At 38.5% G+C, this 24,889-nt stretch overlaps 1 protein-coding gene across 1 annotated transcript in view; it reads right to left on the reverse strand.

Moving 5' to 3' along the window:
• Window positions 1–13,607: 13,607 nt before the first annotated feature.
• NUFIP (GATA zinc finger protein) overlaps window positions 13,608–24,889 on the reverse strand; it is a 43,114-nt gene continuing 31,832 nt past the window's right edge. Inside the window, exons 4-7 of the mRNA XM_087671691.1 lie at window positions 15,971–16,043; window positions 15,787–15,886; window positions 15,622–15,690; window positions 13,608–15,470 (exon numbers count right to left, since the gene is read on the reverse strand). Coding sequence (XP_087527817.1) covers window positions 14,226–15,470; window positions 15,622–15,690; window positions 15,787–15,886; window positions 15,971–16,043 — 1,487 coding nt within the window. The 3' untranslated portion in view covers window positions 13,608–14,225. The remainder of the gene's footprint in view (window positions 15,471–15,621; window positions 15,691–15,786; window positions 15,887–15,970; window positions 16,044–24,889) is intronic.

Consider the following 24,889-nt stretch of genomic DNA (forward strand, 5'->3'; position numbering starts at 1 on the left):
CCAGGATTTATGGAAAGAACAAGGAACAATGTGATTTTGATTGAATCTTCAAAAATTAGAATTGAATTTCTTTGTACCAAAGTTATCGTTAGTTGGCAATTGTTGTGGTCGCTTCTCTCGTCCATGAATTTTGTCTTCAGCATCATGGGCTAAAGAAATCGCATCCTCCAGAGTCGTTGGCTTGAACATATTTACCTCCACATAGAAGTGACCAAGCAAACCAGACATATACTTGCACTTTTGGATCGCCTCAAGAACATCTTCAAGCATTTGAAGTTGCAATAAGGCACTCCAAAAATGCTCAATGTATTGCGGAATAGGATCACGATCTTTTTGTTGCAGAAGATCCCACTGTTTGATTGCTTTTTCATGGAATTGAGGTGGAAGAAAATTCTACAAAATTTTCTTTTGAAAAGCCTCCCAAGTAGTACGACAATCAATACTCTTGCAGACAACAGTCTACCATAACGATGCTCTGTCCACTAAATGGTTAGTGACACATTTGGGTTTATCTTTCTTAGCGTACTACTCTTCATGGAAGCAATCATCAAACTGACTGATAAAAGCGAGAACAAATTTTTTTATCACATAGCCCGTTAAAAGTACGAAATTTGAAACTTTTTTTACTTATCTTGGCTTCTTTTGTGAGAGATTGTGCTTCAAGTGTCACATCAATCATACGTCGTATAACATCTTCAAGTTAGAGTCCATCTTGATCGACAGTGGATCGTTGAAGAGTAGCCAATTGAGCTTGCAAAGTTTCATGTGCTCTTCGTTCCTCTTGTAGTTGCATCATGATTAGATCCAATTTTTGCTCTACCATTGGTTTTGGTAAATCACCTTCAACCATAAAATCTTCCATGGTTTAATTGGACATCTTGCAAAATCTCAAACAACCTTATATACTCAAAATCTCGTTAGAGGGATGAGTGTGGCTCAAGTTTTGGGTTTACAATGCTTGCTTTTTTTTATAAATGGATTTTTTGTGATCTTTCTTCTTTGCGATTATGGTAATTGATGAAGGTCTTCTTCCAAGTGGAAATAGACAGTGCATGTTAGTTTGCTTGTTGGAAACAATCTCTGTCTCAAGGTGCAGATACGAATAGGGGCTTGCTGAAGCTTTCAAGAGTAGTTCAAGGTAAGCTCAATGTGAATGCCTACTAAGGAGGAGATTTAAGCTTGAAATTTTTAAGTCTTAGTAAAGCTTAAAAAGCTTAAGCTTTAGATAAAAAGCTCAAGGTAACCGTTTTCTGAGTAACAGGATGGCGGTGGTTTTTTGACGACGTTGATTGTAGTGAGTACGTCCTTCCGCAAAGATTCATTGAAATTAGAAAGGTTAAGCTTTTTATAAAGCTTATTAAGCTTTATAATCCCACACTTAATCAACTGTTCTCTGTCAATAAGACTAGTTTGCAAGAAAGCTTAGGAGATGCACCTCCATGGCCAGAGAGTGGTCTTTCGTGATCCAATAGCACAGCAGGGGTTCTTCACTGCTAGAAACATGCTAGTATTGAATATAGAGCATGGTCATTCCAGGAGCTTTGCTTGCTCTGATACCACTGGTGTGTAATCGGATGTTGGATGCATGCGTAGCGAGCGCTGGAAGGTCCCAAAGAATAAAAGAACTCTACTAAAGCTCATAAAACAAGAATAAAGATTTGCACATCATAAAGAAAAGAGACGAATTGGGTACAATCCCCCCCCCCCCCCCATGCCTTGTGTGAGCGCTTCACAAGGCATGTATTTATAAATTTATTCATCTCAAAGCTCAAAAATAACCAAATTTACAATTAGCATGCTTTTAGCTTTTATCTTTGCTTTTGTCCAAATAAAGAATAAATCGATTGAGCGGCCCAAAAGTCAGGCTGTACCCAAATACAATATCCAATAATAAAATATTTAAACAGAGTGCCTATGCACATACAAAATAATAAATGTATGTCAAGTGCTTTAATAAATAAAGGTACCTAAATAAATATTAGCACCACGCCTTTAATAATAAGGTGCGCGCCCATTAAAAATGATAATTTCTTCTAGATAATCTAAATTCACGCTATCACCCAATGCTTCACAACGCCACCGCTGCCTGCTCTACACATCAACTGAAGCATTCACAATTGTTAGAAAATAATAAAATTAAATCGACAAAAGTGAATACCTAGCAGTCTTCAGCTACAAAATAAATAAATAGGTTGGAACTTTGTCCTAACCTTAATTTAATACGAGAGTACTCTAAACTCATAAAAGTCTATTAATTTAAATATGTATTTTGTGGAATCACCCATGTGCACATTAAACTAACATGACACCCGAAAATGATAGGTGTCCCTGTCAACTTCTCACACAAGGAATCCACCTTGTGTACGAGCCCCAGCAAATAAATATAGTTTTACAGAATCCACCACAAAACACTACAAGGGAATGGGGCAATAGCGACGACCATTTGCGATGCAAAAAAGTAGTATCACTAAAAGCATCGCTATTTGCGTCCCTGTTTGCGTCGTTATTTGCGTCGCTAATAGAATTAGCGACACTAATAGCAATGCAATTAGCGCCGCAAATAGCTTTTCGAATTGATTATATCTAGCTTTTGCAATCAAAGGATTCAATTATTTTTTTTTGAAAATCTAATACACAATTTTTAGACATTAGGTGTAGGTGACATTGGCAAATGAATTATGCAAGAATATTTAGTGCATATAGCTAGAAGAGTGGTAGGGCTGCATGCCCTACCACTTAATTTTTTTTCCCTTTGTAACCGTCACTATTTGCATCGAAAATTTACTCTGCAACCGTCGCTATTTGCGTCGCTAACCCAATTAGTGACGCTAATAGCAACGAATCGATCGCGTCGCTAATAGCGACGCGAATAGTGATGACGGGGGTAATTTTTTCCATGAATAATTTTGTCGCTTTAAACGTCGCTATTAGGTCTATACGTTATAGTGAAACCTCACAGAATCCACCGTGGAATAAAAACCTCACGGAATCCACTGTGGAATATGCCTCCTGACATCAATAACACCATGTAAAAAGACCCTATCCACCCCTCAAGCTATTAAATTATTCATTCATACTATCTTTTCTCATCATGGTTTTCCTAATGCCATCCTTAGTTATTGAGATGGCCATTTTTGCCATCATTTTTGGGTTACTCTCTTTAAAAAATCTAAGCAAAAAAATAAATTCTATCTCTACTTTTCACTTGAGAACAATAGTCAGAAACCAAAGCCTAATAGTGTTATTTTAGATCTTCTCCGATCTTACAATATTAGTCGTCCTATGAATTGAGATCAACACCTTCCCATCCTTCACTTTGCTTATAAGAACACCCCTCATTCAACTATTGGTCATGCACCTTTTGAAGTTTAATACAGTAAAAATTTACCAACACCCATGTCTGCCATCTCCATTGATGTACATGTTGTAGCTCACTCAATAGCCAATGACGATAGGGAAAGCTTCTATGAAGTCACTGATAAAATTCACCAATCATAACTACACCACATTAACCAAGCAATCATAACTACACCACACTAATCAAGCAAATAAGCATCGTAAAGGTATAAACTTTAAGAAAATGACTTGGTATGGCTTGAAGTTCAAAAAAGAAGATTGAAATGGGTTGAATGGCACCCCAAAATTAAACTTGCTCCAAGATATTATGGACCTTTTAAAATCATTTATAAGATTAATGATAATGTTTTTTGTCTAGGGATACCATCTCATTAGCAAATCCACAATTTTTTTCATATTGTTTTATTAAAACCGTTTAAAGGCACTCCACCTACAACACCACTACTTGATGCAAGTAGTGAGGTCTTAACCCCAAATATTATTCTTTATCATCATGATAAAACTACTATATGAATAGGTCATTAGTATCATCATTATTTAATCAAATATAAGAACCATTATAAAGAAGAATCACAATGGATTCTAAGGACCTCCCTTTCTACAATCTATGATGATCTAATTTTTTCCTACCACTAATAAACACATTGAAATATTAATCAAACATCGATGTGCCACACAAGGTAGTGTTTGTTGTACATGGTCACTCTTATTTATACCAATTCGTTACTTTTGAGGCAACACATTTATTCATGCTATTAATATTAATTCTTGGATCACTAGTATTAATATGTTGCATGAGGTAGCGCTTGCATATGGCTGATCAACCTTGATATTTTTCTACCTTGTCAATTCATGATACTTGCTTTTTTACCCCTGCAATGTTATGAATATCAATATATTAAGTAAATATTAATTATTGATTTATAGATACTAGAAAAGTGATTGGATTTTAATATCGTACATGGATTTATGGTCTTCTAATTCGTCATATGATCATGACTTGTTGCATGTGTGAGTTCGCATAGCATCAATCCCATTGTTTGTGCAAGATGGACATAAAAAGGATTAAAGTGTTTTGTGATATTGGTGGACAAATATTTAGGTCAAAAAATAGAGAAGATCTTAGAATTTATGAAGCAATAAATGGAGCACAAACAATTAGCCTTGGCAAAATAATATATTTGTGTATAAAAGTGGTAGTCATTTCAATAATACATTTGTGCACATATAGCACTAGATATTGTGTATGCTTCTAAGGTTGGGTATTATTATTATTATTATTATTATTTATCCCAAGACATTGTACAGATTTTTAGATATTTTCTACATGTCAGGGAGAGGGGAGCCATTCACAAAAAGAGAGAAAAATGTTGATGCAATATGTTCTTTTGAGCACAAGACTAATAAATTTTAGTAAATGCATGCATTGAGGAGAGCCCTCCCAATGCATGGGGGGATGATTGCACCCTATTTGTGTCTCATGTTCTTCCTTGTATATTTGTCTCTCTACTTTTCCTTGTGTTCTAATTCAATTCATGTTTATCTATTTATTTGTGGTTCATGGTGGATTATCAATAGCATTGCACCTCATGGAGGCTCATGGAGGTAGTAGTCCCTTTCATAGTTTTCAAATATATCACACTATTTTTTTCTTTTGTTTCTCAAATTGTCCAACTATATGACAAAAAGTTTCATTTTTCCATATTTAGTCCATGTTCTTGAGTTCATGTGTAAATGTCTAAGTGTTACTACTTCTATTTGCAAGATATACTATTCTTAGCAATGGTAGCACTTCAGTGATATGGGTGCCTCCAAATTCTATATCAGAATTTTATTTTATAATAGATGTTCAATGCATGGTATATGGATGCCTCCAATTCTTTCTTTAGATACCTTTGTTGAGGGTTGAAGTGTAATTAAAAATGTGTTTGCATATGTATCAAACAATAACCCATAATTGTGTGTGAGGCTAGTTATTATTGTCTTTAGTCACACAAGTGGTTCAAGAAAAGAAAAGTTTGGAAAATAAAGCACAAAGTTGTTATAGTGAAATAATAGACATTGAGATAGAGCCACCTCTACCACAATATATAGTCCCAAGTTTCAAAGACATGTCTCCTCTAGATAAGGATCTTAATAGTGTGATAGTGAGCCAGTAAAGTAAAAAATGCAAATTTTTGTGCATGTAAGGCACATGGAAAAGGTCAAATGCAAATCTACAGAGTGGTCATCTTACTAGGAGCTAGTGACTTTTTCCTTTGGCACATGGATATTTCATAATTTAAAATTAGAGTTGTGCTTGTGCAAAGAAAGTGAATAGAGTATTCAAAGCAACATTTTTAGATGTACCAAAGTTTACACTAAGCACATCATCAAAATCTTAAAATCTTTTCAAACAATTTTGAAACAAATAAGCAAGTTCTTTTCAAGTGACTTGCCAACTTTTTTAGAAAATTTCAAGATTTTAATGAAGCAAACACTTTGAGAGTGGATAATTCAAGATATTAGTGCTTCAAAAATCTACATCACTATTGTTTGATCGTTCCAAATTTGAAAGACCTTGAAAAGTTAGAGATCTCAACTTAGCTTAATAAATTGGCTATTTGCAAAATCTCGACAACAATATGCATTGGAGTATTAAATATTAACATCCTTGGATAGTGAGAGCCTCGATATGTTGAACACAATGACAAAAAAGTAGTTACTTGTGGCCTTATATTGTGAATATTTTTGGCATGTTATCATAGGGTTTTTTTATGTTTGAAGTAAATTGTAAAGCTTTCAAATTAATAACAAAATTAATATTTTTTTCAAATATTTCATATAGTTATTTGAAAAACTTTTAATTCAATAAAATGTTTTAGCATGGAAGGTGATATTCATTTTAATAAATTGTAATCAAGCATGAAAGTCCATGTAGAGTGCCAAAAGCATGCTAATATAAATTTCCTTATAGGTTTTTGAAGTGATACAATACAAATTTATTTTGTTCTAGATACTCTCCATGAGTATCTTAATACACAAAGAAGATGTGATAGTATGTAGACTAGCGATAAATTTGTAAGGAGTTCAAACAAATACATGTCTACTTGATTGTAATACAAGCCCTTGTTTGTTAATATGTTCATCTAAAAATCTCATTGTACTATGCACCCATCTAATTATCTTCGTTTCTCTCCTTCTTTGAAATACATTTGATGAGGTAAAAATAGAATTCCTCTATGATGGTTGTAGCATCTAGTTGCAGTAACATTTGCTTGTACTAAAAATGTGTCACCATGGCTCAACACATTATGTTGTCCCACATCGTATGCATATTGATCCTTAGAAAAGGGTTTACAATTAGCTAAGGACTCCCTGATATGGTAATCCCAACAAGGAATATATGCTTTTTTGACATATATATTTCAATGACCATGCATGCATTACAAAAGCAAGACAATTGTCTAATGGCAATTCCTATAGAATCCCATGGGTTATGAGAAGAAATGAAATTTCCTATAGAATCTTATGAGTTATGAGAAAAATTGGCATATGCAAGGCATGTGTTTAGGATTCACTCACAATTCCATTTTATCTCCCTATTCACATCTCCAAGAAGGACCTCATAGATTACATGTGCACAATTTATATGTTTAAAGTTTAGCTACACATTTTGATGTTGTGTCATTTGGCTTCAATCTTTCATCGGTTGATATTCTCTTGATCACAACTTCTATTGTGGCACATTCCTCCTTGCCAAGTCTCAATTGTGAGATGACCCATTTCAATACATGTGAATCTTGCATACACCTTACTACAAAGTAGAATGATCTATAAGCCTTGAACTGTGCAGCACCACCATCAAATCACACCCAATGCTCAATCATTATTACTCTTTGTTGTTATAAGTGTTTGAAGTGTAATGTATATTAGTATTGCACATATAATGTGTCATCAACTTTATCATCTAAAATAAAAAAGTGGATAATTTTGATGAATTCTCCAGTCTTCTTGATAAATTATGTGTACAAGTACGATAACTTGTGTCAAATACCAATGCATAAATTGGATCTCATTGTACCATTTGAAAGCATAGTTTTTGACAGAGTCTACCAATGTATATTATTTAACTTATTATGCTTCCATGGAGTAATGTAATTGTGAGTTATGAAAAATCTAATATTGAACTTTAATAAGGGGAGGAACTCAAAACACTACATCTCTTTGTTCAAAAGATCTTTCCTCTTCCTTTGTTTTTCATTTTTATCTACAACATAACACATGCAAATACCTTCACAATAATAGGATTATCTCCCTTTTGTCTCCAAAGGGTGGCATGCCAACTTCTTCATGCCATAGTTTTGGCATTCTCCCATCAAGTAATTTCTATCATGAAAGGGTTTTTCTTCTAACTTTGGATAGATTATTATCTTGCATAATTTTATAACATCATTGAACGTATGCCTAGAGATAAGCTTGTTTGTGGGCACCATGTTCCCAACAAATGTCACAATTTCATGGATATCCAAATACATGGAGACCAAATTTCAAAGAGAACATGTGGTTGATTGCATCTTTGAGGAAAGAAATTTAAACATGATATTCATAGCATCAATATATCTATCCTTCACTTGACGAACAAAGAAAGGCTCCAATTGATCAAACAGACACAATTGAATTTCCCATTCCAAACAACATGCCAATATGCAAATGAAATGCCAAAAATATATGGTACTTAACATGAAACTCATACTATGAGCATACTATTAAGGATAACAAATATGCTACTTAGCATGAAATTCTCATACTTAAGATGAAGTCATGTTATCAGCCAATATGCTAACCAACAAGATGCAAAAATGTTGGTAAAAAGAATTAGTGTGCTAGTTAATACATGTATGCTAGCTAAGGATCACATATACGCTTGTTATAATAATCACATGTATTTTAGCACACTAGTCAATACTCACCTCCATGCTAGTTAGCAATCACATGTATGCCAGTATGCTAGTAAATGCTCATATCTGTGCTACTTAGTAATCAATTGCATGCTAGAATGCTACTCAACCATAAACGGTATGCTAGTTAACAAATGTATCCTAGCCAATGCTAACATTTATGCTAGTTAATACTAACTTATATGTTAGTAACAATTGCTCAACACTAAACATTATGCTTTTCAGCACATTTATTCTAGCTAGTTATTTTAATACTATGGATCGATTTACTAGGATGAAATGAAAGATTTCTCAACTAGTATACAAGGTATGGTGCCAACATGGAACAATACTAATGATATCATTAAAAGATACCCTTGAAACTAGGAGAATCAAGTTAATTATTTAATCATGATACTACTTTATTGATGCTTCTAGCATGCTGACAGTGTGAATAAGCAATTTCCATCATCTTTAGTGGCTTGAACACAAGATCTTACCTAGCACAAGAATCGCTTGAAAACTTGTAGAACCTTTTTCACCTTATGAATGGGCGTGGCTTCAATTGAGTTCATCAGTATGGTTTGTGAATTGTCTTTAAAAACAACTCTTTCATGTTCACTATATGTTTCATAAGGGCTAATGTATTACACACATGGGCTACTAGTGCTACTTGCATTTATTGCCCTTCTCTATACAATGAAATTCTAGGGTGTTGTAGAATGCCATCAAATGTTTCATAACTTGGTTGTGTCCCCATACCTTGGGTGCTATTATTAAAGAACTTCATTGTGTAAATCGCCATTCTTCCTTTTCTAGATTAATCAATCTCCATCACATCAACTTGGCTCTTGTGCTTGCATTGTTCACAATATTCTCTCTTTGTTGGCCTCATGTTGGCTAATGATAGCATATGATTCCAATTGTTTCTCGCAAAAGGCATGATTTGATGGACTTTTCCATTTTTGGAATCCAATTGATGATAGGTAATTGTAGCCAAAAAGCATAATCTATTGGATATTATTACCTTTGAAATCCCTTGAGCACGTGACTAAAGCCAGTATGTAGTATCATGTGATAAGCTATCATGCCTTTGAAATCATGAGATTTGCAAAAGTTGATTGAAAACATGACAAAAATGGTTGCCTTCTTCATTTAACATCAATTGCAATGATAATTAAAGACTGGTATCTTCTTCCACAATTCAAATGCACTATTGTTTTCCTCACAATTAACCATTTAATCTTGTCATAATATCCACATTAGCGAATGGTTGTGAGTGAGAGTAAGAATGAAAGAATGTTAAAAGTATGTATGTCCACTGTGAAAAGAAACAAATTTGCTCTTCTTTCTTCTTCTTCTTCTTCTTCCTCTTCCTCTTCCTCTTCTTCTTCATGTTATTCCGCGAAGTTTGAAACCACTAGACTATTATTATGGACATGTTAGAATGGATACTTTTAACTTTGTTTATGATTTGTCATTTCTGGACAACCCCTTTTCTTCCGGCAACCCTTTTTCAGTAACTCACATTGCGACGGGGCTAGGTTTACATTCATGGCTGGGTTTTTCTTTTTCAAAAAGCAAGGGTCACAATTGATTATGCATAAAAGATACACTTTTACACATAGAATATCCCAACTCTTAAGGGTAGCCATGGTCTCTCCTCAATCAATGTAGATCTTAATGCTATTTTCCTTGCCCTCTTGAGTATCTTTTCGAGTTTTTTCTTCTTTGCCGTTTTGTTAACCACCCTTAACTGCCTTGATTTCAAGTTGAGTGAAGAAGTCTAGGAGACGTGACTTCGACACACACTTCTTTGTTAACTCGCCATGTATATATGATATTCAAGGCTCAACACGCAAAAAAACGGAGCCTGCTTCACAGTACGTCGAGAGGAGACAAAAAATATAACACGTATAGCCATGAATATATTTGTTTGTTTGTTTGATGTTATGACCGCTCTCTTTCCATCGTTAGAGCTTGGTGGTGGTGGTGGTGGTGGTGGTGGTGGTGGTGGTGGTGGTGGGATAGGACGGTTAGCTAAAACTGCGCAGTACTATGATGAGCCTAAGCACGATGGCAGCCATGGTCAGTTGTTGCATGCAGTGTATATAGGCAGGAATATACTCCAACTCAGAGAAAGAGAACAGGAATACTGATCGCGTCCCATCCCATGATCATGAAAGCAATTATAATACTAGTCTGTCAGCCAATGAGAGCAAGACAGACAGACAGACTTTGGAAATTGTATTTAGATATATGCTGGTACGAAGAGACAGAGGCCGGACCTGATTAAAAATGATCTCGAATCATATTGATTATCCATTGAGGTTTGTTAGTTCGATGAATGGGCAGATCAGTACGTGCGAGGCTGATCTGATTTATCGACGTGCCACGATTTTATCACAGGTCCCTTCATCGGAAAAGCCTTAATATATTAACCAAATATCATTATAGCTCCTAACTTTGCGTTTGTGTGAGTGAATATGTAAGAAACTACAAAAGTTGTGTGTACGTCTGTGTGTTTCCAGCCATGAGCGAGAGTTGAGCCGAGAATTGCAATGCATGTACAGTCTTTAAAGGAGCGACATTGATATAATAAGTAACATAATTCTATGGATGCCTACCTTGACAAAGTTTCATATCATTTCTATATATTATCTACCATTAGATTTTCATATTTAAGTACATGTATCACCCGTAAAAGGGATGAAAGCATACAAACCTTGATATAAATGACATATAATTAATTCTTCGAATGCCTAAGACAAAGTTTCCTATACTTTGTAGATTATCTACGACACAACTTCATACTTAAGTGCTTGTGTCATTATTAAAAGAGATCGAAGGCCTACAAGTATGTTTAGTGCAAGAATCATAGTCAAAAAATGTGTGGACGCATGCACGCGATACAGATCACAAACTATTATAAGGACTATCATAATGATGTGCGTGCACATGCCAAGGTTGGATACTGCATAACCAACAATTACTATGTATAGTATACCTCCATACTTAGAGAGTGATGATTGTTCTTGGATACAATGTGGTGCAACACTTTTTGCACTTGGTGTAATGGAGAGATTAAAATGTGTAATTCTTGTTCAAGAGATACAAGCATCTAAGGCCAAGGATTTTGAACACATTTGCAATAAAACATCATGAAAGCCCTTTTTTCCTCAAAGGTCCTTTATATTTTCAATTGATTCATATTCTTCCTTCCCCACATTGGAAAAGGATATGGGAAACTTTATCTTAAAATAAGTGGAGTCGTGACCCATTTTATAATGAAAACCATACAAGTGGTGTTCCTATTGAAATCTAAGCTGCATTTATATGTATACATTACTAAGAACTATGTTAATTATGAACAATGCAACCATATACTCCATAATAATACCCCAGATAACATGTTATCACTAAAGGATTTGGATGAGTTGAGATACTTTCTTGGTATTGAGGTGATCAAATGTGATGATAGTATATGACTATTCCAAAGGCAATATGGACCTTAATCATTTCAACCTCACCAAAGATATCAAGGTATTTAAGTTAAAGGTCCTAATCACTAAGGATTCCTTTATTATTCACTAATAGCTTGTAGCTCAATATTTTTTATCTATTTTAAATACCATACTACTTAGCCTAAAAATACATAAATAATTATTATTTATTTTAAATATAAATCTATACTAAATTTTGTGTTTTATCCATCTTGGTATAGTCTACTTACACCCTACACCAACATGCAAAAAATAAATAACAATTTTATTACAATTTAGAAAATAATAAGTCGCATTGAAACATAGGTATTAGTAACACCTTGGTACAATATACTTACATCATGTAACACCATGCTTCGAATTAGAAAAGGACACACTAGAAAATAGTAGCACCTTGGTGTAGCATGCTTGCATCCTGTAACAACGTACTTAGGTTAGGAAATAATAGATATTAGAAAATAGTAGTGCCATGGTGTAGCATGTTTGCATCTTCACTGCTTAGGTCAAAAAAATCCTAGGACTAGGAACAAAAATTGTTAGTGCAATATATATAAGTACAAAATTCAACACCCATCTTTGTATCATCGATGATTTGGACATCCACATACATTAGTCATTCACAAGTGATTACTATACACAAGAAGCATTTACATGATTCTCATGGTGTAACCCATGCACATTAAAACAGTTACACTTTGTAATCATCTCGAAATAAAAAAGTTAATCCACAAATACCTAGCAAACATAAAAAATTAATGACTAAAGTCACATTATTTTAACATACAAAAATTTTGTTGTATAATTTAAACTAAATTTTACACTCGTATTTTAGGTCTCTAAAGAGCACACTAATGAAAAGCATCTTGGCAAGGTAAAAAGAAAAATTTTAAAGCAAAGTGATAGGAATGGCTAGCATACAAAAAGAGGACTTCAAAGCCCCACTTTTCATAACACGGCTTGTGATGTCTTTATAGACCATTAACTACTCAAGGATACTACGCAATGGCCAATCAATACCTATTACTTACAAGTCACCACCAATCCTACCTCAAAAACTCTTAAACTATGTTCATGGGATGTGCTAGGAAGGCATTCGTGCTACTACATACATGTCAACCAAAAACATACAAATAAAACATTGAGAACCATGCCAACCTAGTTTGGTCATGCAATGCAACATATCAACCCTAAACATACATAGAGAACATCGAGAATCATGACGACCTAGGTTGGGTATGCCGCATTTCTGTGTATGTACAAGGATGGATTGAGAATGATGATCGTGAATCCCATAAAGTGGGTCATCAGTCATCAGTTTGTTTTGATAGATCACAGTGCAGCATCAAGGAGGCACATCAGATGGAGCTTAAACTGATTAGAACAGCCACTACTACTCCTAGTACTGTTGCACCTACTAATATTGTTGTGTGTGTGTGTGTGTGTGTGTGTGTGTGTGTGTGTGTGTAAGTGTAAGAGAGAGATGATTAAAACCATCTCCAAAATCCAAAGCTAATAATATCATATTAAGTTCAAGAATTGGCACATTTGTTTCCATAAATAACTTGTTCATATTGTATTTTGGTAATTTTCACAAAAAGTAGGCGTATTTAGCAAATTTCCACAATAATTTATGTATTTGGTGCATAAATGCAATTCAAAACTTACTGCTTTGAAGAAAATTTAAGGTTAAGGTAACAGGAGTGCACAATTCAGTAGGGGAGAGAGTGAAGTTCCCCAAAGCATGGCAGGAGATTCAACGATTTCTGGTTATGCCACATTTTAATCTGCTTCACTGTGCAGAAATTAAAACCATACTAAACCAATCGTACCCTTTTCTTCTTTAACTACGCATTACCAGGTGCAAGTAATGTTCCAAGATATTGATTAGATGTTAAGTCCCCAGGTTGAAATCCAGGGGTAAAAGGATCTACATGACAAGTTTTTGCCCTCCAATATACACATTCTAGCATAACCCTGTTTCTACCCACAGAACATGGTACTAAGGAAGAAATTAGGATCACATTTTACTGGAATAATTACCCTTAGAATATCACCCAATCTGAATCATGGACAGTTGAGGGAAAATTTGGATGGTCGAGCTGCAAGACCCAAGAAGCTCAATTTCGTATCAGATCACTCTATTGCTTGAAGTCTTGGTTTACTCGAGCATAAAATGATAATGCTCCTAGCCATACTGCAGATTTTGATTGCAAGGATCATGTTTCCAGCTCTTTATGTGCTTCATTTGCTCATGCAAAACCACTTTCCTGTATGTATCTGTTTCAAACAAAGTTCTGTAATTTTCCCACACATAATGTATTCAGCAGCCCCTCCAGCAATATGTTTTGGATTCTCTCTTCAAGAATTACAGCCATAAAACACATCTTGGCAAGAACCTCTTGTTGACTCAACAATGCAGCTGTTCAGCTTGCCAGTGCTTTTTCAACTATTTCTGTAGAAGCACCTCCGTGACTGACAGCAATTCCTTGGACTCAACTAGCAATGGTGCATCTGTGCTGTCAGCAAAAAGGGTGTTGACATCGAAGGGCTCTTCAGAAATATCTGTATCAGAAACTATCCCTTCCAAGTGCTCATTCAGGTAAGACTCACTTCCATCGCTAATAGTTTGCTCCCTGATGAAGGGATGCCGAGACTGTTTCCAATCTCCAGGGTCTTCTGCTTTAAACATAGCATTTTGCATACACTGTGAGTCAGTATGCAAGCTACTAACTCTGAAAGGCCCTTGAGCAGGTTTCAGCCTGGATACTGCCTCTTCAGTTGCATTACTCTGTAGTGGAGCCCATTTGTCACTGCTCTCTTCCACTTTTAGAGATCTCTTTTCCACTTTGACATCAGCAGGACAGGCCAAATCTAAGACCATCAAAGAAGAATTCGCATCAGGATTGGAGGCAACCTCAGCATTTGATTCTTCAGGTGGTGCTTGTACTCCATTTCCACTGCCTAAATGTGTACCTGCGGACATGTCTGCACATGTACCTTCAGCATCTGATATAACACCATCAAGTGAGTCAGGTTCTATCCAATCAAAATGTTTTAAAGGAACTGTCGGATGTTCCTGCAGAAAAGCGTTATTTACAATAAATCTGCAGCACTGAAGGAGAGCGCTCCTCTCTTTTTGAACGTCAGAATTCAGTAACTTAGATAGAAGTGAAGGACCACGTCTAATCAGCAGATCTGTATAACCCTGCTTTTTACTTCTCTTGCTTCTGCGTGAAGGTTTCTGAGAAGAAACCTCATTATTACGTTTTTTGATACTTTTAGAGGTCTCATTGACAAAATTTTGTAGGTCAGTCTTTTCACTGCATAAACCTGGCTCAAGCTCGACTATTTTGCTGCTGTCCTGAACCTTCAGCATCTTTTGGGGGAGTTCCTCTGCCGCTTTGGTCTGGTGCTTGTGACAAAACTCATCATCTTTCTGTGCAATCTCACGTTTATCTCCTGGTTGTGAGCCTCTTTTCGTCCCCAACATATCCTGCCTCTCACTGATATCCTGTCCAGGTTCTTTACCAATCAGCTCAGTTGCTTTTCTTACCATGTCCTCCTCTTTCATGTCTTTACTCCTCTTGTTTCTGTTTGACCGGTCATGTCTGACAGGACGCAGATAATAGGCAGGAACCTCTGCAACTGGACAGCCAAGTGCTTTCTGCATCTGAAGGACCTCTCTTAGGCGCTGCAAGAAAATGAAACAGGGAGAAAAAAATTACCATTAGCAAACTGACCCACTTGAACATAGCAATAAGTTTACCACTTTTGACCACTTGGTGTATTTGTTTTCTCACATTCAACAGTATTTCATTATGCAGGTTCTATGTGGTGTATACCTGGCAACGCTTTTGTGATTCCTCGTCAGGAAACTCTTCTTTGCTTTTTTTTAACTTCGTTTCTTCCATCTGTCAGTGAGGAATACAAGTCAACAATAACATTATACGTCTACCCACTTTGTTTGATGCATCAGAGCTCTAGCAATACATAAATCAAGACCAAACCTTGCGCAAAACATTTGCACGTGTTGGATAATTCTTTTTGCGCTCTTGTCGCCAACAAATTATCTCTTCCTTACTTTCCTTCGATCGTAAAGCTAAAGCCCTGCAGGTGCATCCTTACCAGTTACAGTTTCCTTACCAAAAAGATCCCAGACTCAAATTACACAATGCAATCAAAGCCAGATACCTGCGACCAACGGATGTTGTTGGAGCACTGACCTTGCCATGCTCCATCACCTTATGCTCTTTGATGATTCTGCCTGATAAAATCACAACAAATTGTAATTTTCCATTCCCTCAAACATTCAAAACAAAACAACTCTAAGAGAACAATGGGCAGACTTGAAGTTTTAAAGTTCCTATCTTAGTGGCTCTCGTTACATTGATGGTCATGTTCCTATCCAGGTCGTACCTTGCATTGCAAGTTTCAACTGGTACAGATCATGAAACCCTCCAAGACATTCAACATGCTATGCCCACGACAAAACTAAAATAAGAGTATACTAGATGTGGCCATGCACATAAATAAGGAATAATTGTATACCCACATGAGATTCATGAAAAAATGAATGTACATAAATACACAACTTTATTCGGTGAAATTGCCATTAACTACTTCGTGTAGAACCGGATTAGACCCGCATAAGATTCATGAAAAAATGAATGTACATGCATACAACTTTATTTGGCGAAATCGCCATTGATTAACTCCTCCATGTAGAATGGGATTACAATTGAAGGTGGTAATACTCCCCCCTCCATATAGAAACGCTGCAAAACTTCGGAGATATACTCCTGCTGAGAAAGATAGAGTAAGCCTTTCAATCTATCTCTGAGTATTCTCATGCCAAGAATGTGATTTGCATCACCAAGATCTTTCATGTCAAAGCTGCCATGAAGACTTTGCTTCAATGAATCCAAGGCATGAGTGACCCTACCAGCAATCAGCATGTCATCAACATACAAAACCAAGATAATCAGGCTGCCATCTGCTGCCTTCTTGGTGTACAAGCAATGATCCACTTGACTTCTATGAAAGCCTTGGAACTGCATGAATGTATCAAACTTATGATACCATTCTCTTCGTGCTTGTTTCAGCCCATACAAACTCCTTTTGAGTTTACAAACCATTTTTTCTTTCCCTTGCTCAACAAACCCTTCAGGTTGCTGCATATATATGTCTTCATGAAGATCACCATGTAAAAACGCAATCTTTACATCCATCTGTATGAGTTCCATATCCTCAACTGCAACCAAGCCCAAAATGGTTCTCAATGTAGTCATCTTGACTACAGGAGAGAAAATTTCATCAAAGTCAATTCCATGCTCCTGCTTATACCCTTTTGCAACCAATCTTGCTTTGTACTTTGGTGAGGAACCAGAAGTGACCTTCATCTTGTAAACCCATTTGCATGGAAGGGTTTTCTGCCCTTTAGGCAACTGCACCAAGTCCCAAGTGCCATTTTTTTCAAGAGATTCCATCTCTGACAGCATGGCTTTATACCATTTCTTGTTGTCCTGTCTGTCCATTGCTTCCTTGAAGCAAGATGGTTCACCACAGTCTGTTAACATGACATAATCAGCCACATTAATTGCACCAAGAATAAACCTGTCAGGTTGTCTAGTAGCCCTAGATGATCTCCTAACTCAATAGTCATTGTTTGCTAGCTGTTCCTGCAAATTTCCATTTTCAACATACTGTTCTGACATTTCAGCCTACAAATCAGTATTAACAGCTGGATGTCCTGGCTGTTCCTGCACATGTAATGGCTCATTTTCATGGGCAATAGCTGGCTGATCATTTCCTGCATTTACAGATTCATTTACAGCAAGTATTTGCTGCTATACAGCGGACACATTTTGCTATCCAAAAGGTATTTCTTCTCGAAATACAACCATACAGACCTTCTCAGCCTTTTCGGGTTGTTTGTGCATGCGATCTTTCCCAGAGGTAACGTCATTGCTGCGTACTACTTTCCTTTTCTCGAGATCCCACAATTTATACCCCATTTCACCCTCGTCACCATATCCTAGGAAAATGCATTTACAGGACTTTAGCTCAAGTTTGCTGCGTTTTTCTTTACGAATGTGCACAAAAGCCTTGCAGCCAAACACTTTCAGATGAGCATATGAAGGTGGCTTGCCCGACCACCCTTCTTGGGGAACTCCCCCCCCCCCCTCCAAAGACCTGTTTGGTGACCGATTAATCGAGTGAACAGCTGTCATAACAACCTCTGTCCAAAAACCATGGGGTAATACAGCATGAGACAGCATCGTATGGACCTTATCTTGTATGGTCCGATTTATACACTCTGCAATTCCATTTTGGGGCGGATTATGAGGGGCAGTGAGCTCCCTCTTTATCCCTCTGCTGCCACAAAATGCCTGAAAGGCCTTGGATACATATTTCCCACCATTATCAAAGCGAGGACACTTAAGTGTCTTATCTGTGATTTTCAGCCAATGCCAAGAATTTTTTAAACTTATCAAGCACTTCATCCTTGCTATGAATAGGACAAGCCCATATTTTTCGTGTAGCATCATCGACAAAGGTGACAAAATATTTCTTTCCCCCTAAAGATAATCCTGGCATTTGACACACATCCGAATGTACTAACTCTAGCGGAGAAGATTTCAAAGAAAGAGACTTTTTATGTGACGTCTGTGCATGTTTGCCATAAATGCAATGATCACAATGCTCAAAATCAGCATAACAAAGACAAGGCAAGAACCCCAAACGAGAAAGCGCGTTCATTCATGTTTGACTCATGTGTCCCAACCAGCCATGCCACAAAGAAACGCTTGGCTACTCGGCCACGGCAACAACATGGTCCGGATACAAAGTATCACTCTTGCAACCTCTGGCAATAACCCTAGATCCCTTACAGATTTTCCATTTTCCATCACCAAAGGTGGTATGAAAACCATCATCATCTAGCTGCCTTGTGCTAATCAAGCTCTTCTTGAACTAAGATACATGCCGTACATGCTGAAGTGTAAAGACAGAGCCATGCTGAAATTGTAACTGCACACTACCAATACCTGCAATCTCACATGCATAGTTGTCCCCAAGATGGACAACACCATGTCGGCCCCCTGTATAGGCAGAAAACCACTCACAATGAGGAGTGACATGAAAGGAAGTACTTGAATCAAGAATCCAAGTATGCACGTCATCATCTGTATCTACAAGTAAAGCATGTGCACCAAAGAGTGAAGAGACAGAGTATGTCACTCCCACTGTCATTGTCATGAGTGACTACATTCACCTCTTCAATTTTTACACTACTCTTCTTAGGCTGAATGTCCTTCTATTCCTTGCTATCATCTGTCTTCTTACCTTTTCCTTTCTCTTTCTTCCATTTGTCGCAATCACGTTTAAAGTGACCCTTCTTGCCACAATGATGGCATTCAACATCTTTGCCACATGATTTATTGCGTCCCTTGCCATCATATTTACCCTTTTGTTGTGATCTGCCCCTAGTATGCAAAGCACTGGAAGACTTACTGGATACATTGTTCTGCTAATTCATCTCTTCCATAAGTAGAGCACTCTCTACATCAACATACAAAATGTTGGGAATAAAGGGCCATCGTGCCTTTTATATGTGCACGGGTGTGAACGCACCCTTAGCACACTTGTACTTTCATATATATCTATCTAAAAACCTAAAGTGGGACACACTCCAATTGTACCCAAGAACATCTTGCATCTCTCGTTCTCACTCGCTGCTGTTGCTCACGTGTTTGCTCTTTACCTGACATTTCATCGCTGGACATTGCATCTCCGCAGCGCATCACTCACTTCAAACTGGTATCAGAGCTTCGGCTAAGGTGTTCGCGCTTCTCGCAGTCCGTGCAGAGCTTCGGTTAAGGTGTTCGTGCTTCTCGCAGTCCACAGGTCACGTTTTTCAGCCAGGCGACATTTCCCAGGTTGCGCGCAGGTCAGTCAGTCATTTTCTGGTCAGCTCGTCACTGTTCTTGGACAGTGTGCAGTCAGGCGTGCAGTTCCAGGCAGCGTGCAGGTCAGGCGCAGGTCAGAAGTGACGTGTTTTGCACAGGCGCTGGTCACGCAGGTCACGCCAGGTCAGTTCGTGACTTTCCAGGCCACGTGCAGCTGGCGGCAGGTCAAAACACTGGCGGCAGGTCAAAACACAGCAGTCGTCACGTTACGGGACAGTTTTCGTCAAATTTCTCTTGCAAAATTTTTTAATTTTCAAAGGTTTACTGCAAGCTGCCCCCTTTGCCCACTAACGGGAGTTCGCGCGTGTAAGCACAGTTCTGTATTTTGGGCAAATTTGAGCCACAAATTTGGGGATTTGTCCAGATTTGACATGAGCAAGACACACAGTGAGATTCTGTCTCAGAAATTGCAGGAATTTGTGACATTTTGCCTCCGAAATTTGGGGCTTTTCATGTACATGTTAAAATTGGGCTGAAATTGACCCAATTTCTTGACATTGATGCACATTGGACCTTGTGCAATTTGGGGCTTTTGCTGTTTGAGCAAAATTTGTGCGCAAATTGGTCATTTTATGTACATGCAGGTTTAATTTCATGCAATTTGGCACCCGACACTTGAAAAATTTGGGGGTTTTGCTGAAATTGCTTCATTTTGGCAAAATTGGTCTACTCTATGCATGTCAGAGACAGTGCAGATGTATGGTTGATGTTTTGAGCACAAAACTTTGGGGCTTTTGACCGTGCGGGTCAAATTTTATGCCCGTGGGTGCATGTACAGCAGAAATTGCAGCTAAAATTTGGGACTTCTCATGTAATGTGATGTATTTGTCCTTGGAACATCTGTCATCAGTTGTGGAGTGCTGTAGCACAACATTTGGTGCTTCTGAAAATTGATTTGCAGATCTGAAATTTCTGCTTTTAACTGGTACTTATTGCTGGTTGGTACTTGTTTGTACCTTGGTCACTTGTTTGACAGTTTGGGCTTGCATTTGCTGAATTTGTGGTCATATTTTGGACTGAAAATCATGGCTGGCAGCAGCGATAGCAGCCATCTTATGCACATCAAGAAACTTGAGGGTGCACATAATTTTGCAGTGTGGCAAAAGCAATGCTACAATATCCTGTTGCAGAAGGAGCAGGCTAAGCCGATCAAGGCCAAAGGGGTAAAGCCCGCAGATGTGAAACAAGATGACTGGGATGAGTTGAACGAGCTTGCACGCTCGACCATTGAGCTATCTGTCTCTGATGCTCTGCTGTTTAACATAGAGGGTTTGGACACTGCCTATGCCATTTGGACTAGACTGGAGGAATTGTATGCTCAGAAGAGTGCAGCTAGTAAGGTGTATTGGCTAAAAAAGCTTATGGATTTGCGGATGAAAGAAGGAACTGCTATGTCAAATCATCTGAGTGAATTCAACTCAATTTTCAGCCAGCTGGTTGCTTTGAAGTTTGTCATTGATGACGAGTTTAAAGCTACCTTTCTGCTTTGCACTCTACCAGAGAGTTGGGATACATTCAGGACTGCCTTGAGTAACTCGAATGCTATGCTTATGTATTCTGACGTGGAAAGCTCTTTGCTTATGGAAGAGATGAATAGGCAAAATAATGCATCAAGTAAGTCATCTAGTGCCTTGCATACCAGGGGCAGATCACAGCAGAAGGGAAAATCTGATGGCAAGGGTCGCAGCATGTCTCGCGGCAAGAATGTGGAATGCCACCACTGTGGCAAGAAGGGTCACTTCAAACGTGACTGTTACAAGTGGAAGAAAGAGAAAGGGAAAGGCAAGAAGACAGAGGACAGCAAGGAAGAGAAGAAAGAGAGCCAGCCCAAGAAGAGCAGTGTCAAGATCGAAGAGGTGAATGTAGTCACTCAGGACAGTGGCAGTGGGAACAATGTACTCTTCGTGTCTTCATGTTTTGATGCCCATGCATTGGTTGCCGATTCGGCTGATGACATGCATACCTGGATTTTAGATTCGGGTGCCTCCTTTCATGTCACCCCTTACAGAGATTGGTTTTCCGATTATACAGGCGGTCGACATGGTGTTGTCCATCTCAGGGACAACTCAGCATGTGATATTGCAGGCATTGGCAGTGTGCAGCTTCAGTTTCAGCATGGTTCTGTCTTTACTCTTCAGAATGTTCGTCATGTACCTGAGCTCAAGAAGAGCTTAATCAGTACCGGGCAGCTAGATGATGATGGTTATCATACCACATTTGGCGATGGAAAATGGAAGATCAGTACAGGATCTAGAGTCATTGCCAGGGGTTCAAAGAGTGATACTCTGTATCCTCTTCATGTATCTAGTGTGCGTGACCATGTTGTCGCAGTAACCGAGCAGCCAAGTGTTTCTTTGTGGCATGGCCGGTTAGGACACATGAGTCAAACAGGAATGAAAGTTCTTTCTCGTTTGGGTTACTTGCCTTGTCTCTGTTATGCTGATTTTGAGCATTGTGATCATTGTGTCTATGGTAAGCATGCGCAGACATCTCATAAGAAATCTCTTTCTTTGAAATCTTCACCTCTAGAGTTAGTACATTCAGATGTATGTCAGATGCCAGGATTGTCTTTGGGGGGGAAGAAGTACTTTGTCACCTTTGTCGATGATGCTACACGGAAGGTATGGGTTTACCCCATTCGTAGCAAGGATGAAGTACTTGACAAGTTTAAAAACTTCTTGGCATTGGTTGAAAATCAGACTGATAAGACACTTAAGTGTCTTCTCTCTGACAATGGTAGGGAATATGTGTCCAAGGCCTTTCAGGCATTTTGTGACAGCAAAGGGATAAAAAGGGAGCTCACTGCCCCTCATAATCCACCCCAGAATGGAGTTGCAGAGCGTATGAATAGGACTATACAAGATAAAGTCCGTACTATGCTGTCTCATGCTGCATTACCCCATGGTTTTTGGGCAGAGGCTGTTATGACAGCCGTTCACTTGATCAATCGGTCACCAAACAGGTCTTTGGGGGGGGGAGTCCCTCAGGAAGCGTGGTCGGGCAAGCCACCTTCTTATGCTCATTTACGAGTGTTTGGCTGCGAGGCTTTTGTGTACATTCGTAAGGAAGACCGCAGCAAACTTGAGCCAAAGTCCTGTAAATGCATATTCCTAGGATATGGTGACGAGGGTGAAATGGGGTATAGATTGTGGGATCCCATGAAAAGGAAAACAGTGCGCAGCAATGATGTTATCTTCCGGGAAGGTCGCATGCATAAACAGCCCGAAAAGACTGAGGAGGTTCATAGGGTTGTATTCCGGGAAGAAGTACCTTTTGGACAGCAAAATGTGCCCACTGTACAGCAGCAAATACCTGCTGTAAATGAACCTGCGAATGCAAAAAATGATGCTGGAAATGATCAGCCAGCCATTGCCCATAATGATGAGCCACTAAATCTGCAGGAACAGCCAGGACAGCAAGCTGTTAATGTTGATTTGCAGGCTGAAATGCCAGGACAGCAAGCTGTAAATGATAATATGCAGGCTGAACAGCCAGCAAACAATGATCATTGGGTTAGGAGATCGTCTAGGGCTACTAGACAGCCCGACAGATTCGTTCCTGGTGCAAATAATGTGGCTGATTATGTCATGATCACTAACTGTGGTGAGCCGTCATGCTTCAAGGAAGCAATGGACAGACAGGACAGCAAGAAATGGTATAAAGCCATGCTGTCAGAGATGGAATCTCTTGAGAAAAACGGCACTTGGGACTTGGTGCAGTTGCCTAAAGGGCAGAAAACGCTTCCATGCAAATGGGTTTATAAGATGAAGGTCACTTCTGGTTCCTCGCCAAAGTACAAAGCCACATTGGTTGCTAAGGGGTACAAGCATGAACATGGAGTTGATTTTGATGAGATCTTCTCTCCTGTAGTCAAAATGACTACATTGAGAACCATTTTGGGCTTGGTTGCAGCTGAAGATATGGAGCTCATACAGATGGATGTAAAGACTGCATTTTTACATGGTGATCTGCATGAAGACATATATATGCAGCAGCCTGAAGGGTTTGTGGCTAAAGGCAAAGAGAAGATGGTATGTAAGCTCCAACGGAGTTTGTATGGGCTGAAGCAAGCACCAAGAGAATGGTATCATAAGTTTGATACATTTATGCAGTCTCAAGGTTTTCAAAGAAGTCAAGTGGATCACTGCTTGTACACCAAGAAGGCCGCAGATGGCAGCCTAATTATCTTGGTTCTGTATGTTGATGACATGCTGATTGCTGGCAGGGATACTCATGCCTTGGATTCGTTGAAGCAAAGTCTTCACGGCAGCTTTGACATGAAGGATCTTGGTGATGCAAATCACATTCTTGGCATGCGAATACTCAGAGATAGGTCCAAAGGATTACTCCTTCTATCTCAACAGGAGTATGTCTCTAAGGTTTTGCAACGTTTCAATATGGAGGGGGGGAAACCAATTGGTGTTCCATTGCCTCCATATGTGAAACTCAGTGCAGAGGACAGCCCTACATCTGATGATAAGAAGGCTGAAATGGCCAAGATTCCATATGCTTCAGCTGTTGGCAGCTTGATGTATGCTATGGTTGCTACACGTCCTGACATTGCCTTTGCAGTGGGAGTGGTTAGCAAATATATGGCAAACCCTGGTAAAAAGCATTGGAAAGCAGTGAAAGGTATTATGAGATACCTCAAAGGCACAAGTGATTTGTGCATCTGCTTTGGAAAGCAGAAAGCATCTGTCGTTGGCTTTACGGATGCAGACTATGCTGGTCATGCGGACTGTAGAAAGTCCACTTCTGGGTATGTGTTTACCTTCACAGGAAGAGCAGTCTCTTGGATCTCCAGGCTACAGAAGTGTGTTGCATTGTCTACTACAGAGGCAGAGTATGTGGCTGCTACTGAGGCATGCAAGGAGGCTTTATGGCTTTCACGTCTGGTGGGAGATCTTGGCATTACAGAGTTACCCGTTCTTCATTGTGATAGTCAGAGTGCTATCATGCTAGCACGGAATCCCGTCTTTCATGCAAAGACGAAGCACATACAGGTGAAGTATCACTTCATCAGAGATGTACTTGACAGCAAGAGCATTGAGCTTGTCAAAGTGCATACAGATGATAATCCTGCAGATCTTCTCACGAAAGGTCTTCCAGCAGAGCGGTTTGCTCATTGCCGACAGATGATGGG

Source organism: Lygodium microphyllum, chromosome 29 (assembly GCF_053477565.2).
Source record: "Lygodium microphyllum isolate KBCC chromosome 29, Lygodium_microphyllum_v1.1.10, whole genome shotgun sequence".
NCBI lineage: Eukaryota > Viridiplantae > Streptophyta > Polypodiopsida > Schizaeales > Lygodiaceae > Lygodium > Lygodium microphyllum.